The sequence below is a fragment of the Pterocles gutturalis genome, unplaced genomic scaffold (assembly GCF_000699245.1).
Source record: "Pterocles gutturalis isolate BGI_N339 unplaced genomic scaffold, ASM69924v1 scaffold21469, whole genome shotgun sequence".
NCBI lineage: Eukaryota > Metazoa > Chordata > Aves > Pterocliformes > Pteroclidae > Pterocles > Pterocles gutturalis.
In genome coordinates, this window is record NW_010131175.1 from 1,624 (window position 1) to 4,365 (window position 2,742).

The 2,742-nt window shown below is 56.5% G+C and overlaps 1 protein-coding gene across 1 annotated transcript; it reads right to left on the reverse strand.

The window, feature by feature from the left end:
* Nucleotides 1–1,186: 1,186 nt before the first annotated feature.
* VPS25 (vacuolar protein sorting 25 homolog (S. cerevisiae)) lies at nucleotides 1,187–2,497 on the reverse strand (the record flags this gene model as incomplete). The annotated part of the gene is made up of 3 exons (XM_010080521.1): nucleotides 1,187–1,299; nucleotides 1,833–1,908; nucleotides 2,409–2,497. Coding segments are annotated over 3 exons (278 nt in total), but the record flags the coding sequence as incomplete, so codon positions are not given.
* Between the last annotated feature and the right edge of the window lie 245 nt (nucleotides 2,498–2,742).

A 2,742-nucleotide genomic window follows, 5' to 3' on the forward strand; every position in this document is an offset into this window, starting at 1 on the left:
CGCGGGGCAGCAGTACACGCCGGGCAGCCCCGGCTGCGGACAGACGGCTGCAGCGGGTGGGGAGCAGGTGCCGTCAGCTCGACCAGATCCCGAGAACAACCACGCGGGGTCTGACCAAAGGTCGCTCCAGCGCCGCACCCCCCCTGCCTGCAACCAGCACCCAACGCTGGGGCAAGGAACGGGAAAGGCGAGCGTGCTCCTTCCCCGGCACTGGTCAGCGACTCGGGATTCACGGGGTCAAAGATTGGACCAGGGCCGGGGCTCCTGGCAAGCTGGGAACTTCGTTATCAGCACTGAGAATCTAAAAAGCAAGTCCTGCCCTCCACCAGCCGCTGGTGGACAGAGCAACGCCTCCGCAGGAAACGTATGAGCCCTCAGTGGATCGCCCATGGAAAATGAAGGCGAATGTTGCCCTGAAGACAGGCGGGAAGGGCCCCCACGGTCCGCAGCTCTGGCGCGTGGAAAAAAACACTCGTGCTGCCCACTTCCCCTGGGATGGGGCGGCTCAGCAGGCCCCCCGTCCCCCGCACACTGCTGCGTTCAGCTGGTGCCGTAAGGAAATGCGGCTGAAGGGCAAGACCTTTGCTGGTTTGTTTCTGATGGAAAAACAGAGGAAGACAGGAACACCCAGGCTGCTCTATAAATACATCTCATTTTAATTACTTCAGATTAGTTCCTCAGCATCCACCCCCACCACGCTGCACAGCTTCGCAGCAAGCACGTATCATCCTGCCGTCGCGGTCCTCTCCAGCGCAGCAGCAACAGCGAGTTCCTTGTGCCTGCGTTCACCCCGCCCGGCAGCGCAGCGGGGGCTGCAGAGCCCGAGCACGCGGCTGGCAGCGGGGAGGAGGTGCCCTTCGAGGCCAAGCTCGACCAGCCAGCTGAGACCGCTCCGTGGCCTCCAGAGGAGCAGTCCCATTATTCCACTTCTGGGTGGTCCCTCTCACAACTGCCTCGAGCAGCTTTAGATTCTCACACACAATGGAGAGGGAGAAGACAGAGGATCTCTGAATATTTCTAAGGAGTCGTGTCTTTGGAAGGTTTTGTGGATTCTCCTTGCCCCAAGAAATCCCCAGTAGGCAGCTGCTTGCAGTCACAGCTTGAAAGCAGGCCAGGAGAGCGAACCTTCACAGTGAGAACCGCTTCAGCGGCCAGGGCAGAGTGGGAGAGAGGGAGGGGGCTCTTGTCAGAAGAACTTGACACCTCGGCCATCGTCCAGCGTGATAATTTCAGCCTTGTGCTCTTGCTGCAAGGCTTGCAAGGCACGGAGCAGCATAGTCTCATCCAAGCCATGGAACTCTAGGGAAGAGCAGAGATCCCCATCAACAGGGAAAAGAAAAAATCACATCAGGAAACAAAGAGGTTTACAAAGTCCAGGGACTGGTGGCAGTGAAGTAGAGGGCTCTGAGGAGCACCCTTCAGACTCCAGTGCTGTAAAACGGCAAATCCAGAGTCACAGCTACACCGACAGGCTCATCGCTGCATCAGGAACAGAGCCTGAAGGTCACCAGGCAGAAGGGGATGAGTCACGGCAGCCCCAAAGGCAGCGCAGGAGCTATAAAACCAAAGCACCCCACGCCTCACGCCAGATAAACAGCTGCTCACGGGCAGGGGGAGGTTTAAACCACAAACAGTGACAACAAAGGGAGATGTTCAGGTAAAGCAGTAAAGGAAGCCCTCAGAGCAGCATTTCCCAGTGGGGAACGGTGTGAGCTCGTGTAAGCGATTTTAAAGCGTTTAATCTACAAAACTATAATCCGACAATCAGCTGTTTACACACCCAAATCAGGTGTGCTCTGAACACCTCTCCAGAACACAGCACGTGACGTTACCTTCGTTCTCGGTGTCATCTCCACTGGCTAACTCATACAGCGTGAACACAGAGTTGGTCAAGCCGTTCTTCGACACCTGGAAACATAAAAGCAACACAGCAAATCTCACCTGCGCGACTTAACATCCTCGGCACGATCTCTTGTACATCTCAGTGCAAGTGAAATGGGACACGGGCAGCACTTGATGAGCAAAAATACCCTGGAAGCACTCTGGGGCACTGAGGAGTCAAGAAATGACACTTCAGGAAACTAAGACAGTTCCTTCCCCTGCCCCTCTGCTATTTCTGCCCGCGTGTTTCACAGTAAGGACTCGTGCCATGCAAATGCAACGCAGCTCCATCCTCACTGCGGAACAGCCAGCCGCAGGGGAGCGGATGAGTGTGCATCCGCTGCTCAAACTGCATCTTGCAGCAAGTAAAAAGCTGTTAACATCTCTGCACTTCTCTGCAACACAGAGGAACAGAAGATGAAAGGCAAAAGCAGTGAGGAAGCAAGGACAACAGCCTCTTTCACAAAGGGCAGCCTCCCGGATACAGAGAGCCTGGCCCATGGGTGAGACGGCTCCTACGTTCTCACCCACTGATAGATGAGCTTTCCCCACTCTTCTGGTCTCTTCCACATGATCAGAAAACTGGTTTTGTTCTTATCTAGCCATTCCAGGTTCCCTAAAATCAACAGGAGAGCATTTAATCAGAGCACAAGCCTACAGCAATGACCAAACCTGCAGATTTCCCAGCCCATGCGGGACATCACGCCTCCCCCCGCCGCACAGCCCCTCGCCCAACCTCCGGAACATCTCTACCTGCACCGAAATCAGCTTCTCCCGAGCCCCCTCCTCCTCCCGCGGCTCGACCCCCGGGAAGGAGGCGGTTCGGCTCCCAGCCGCGGGCACGAGGGGCGGGGGGACCAG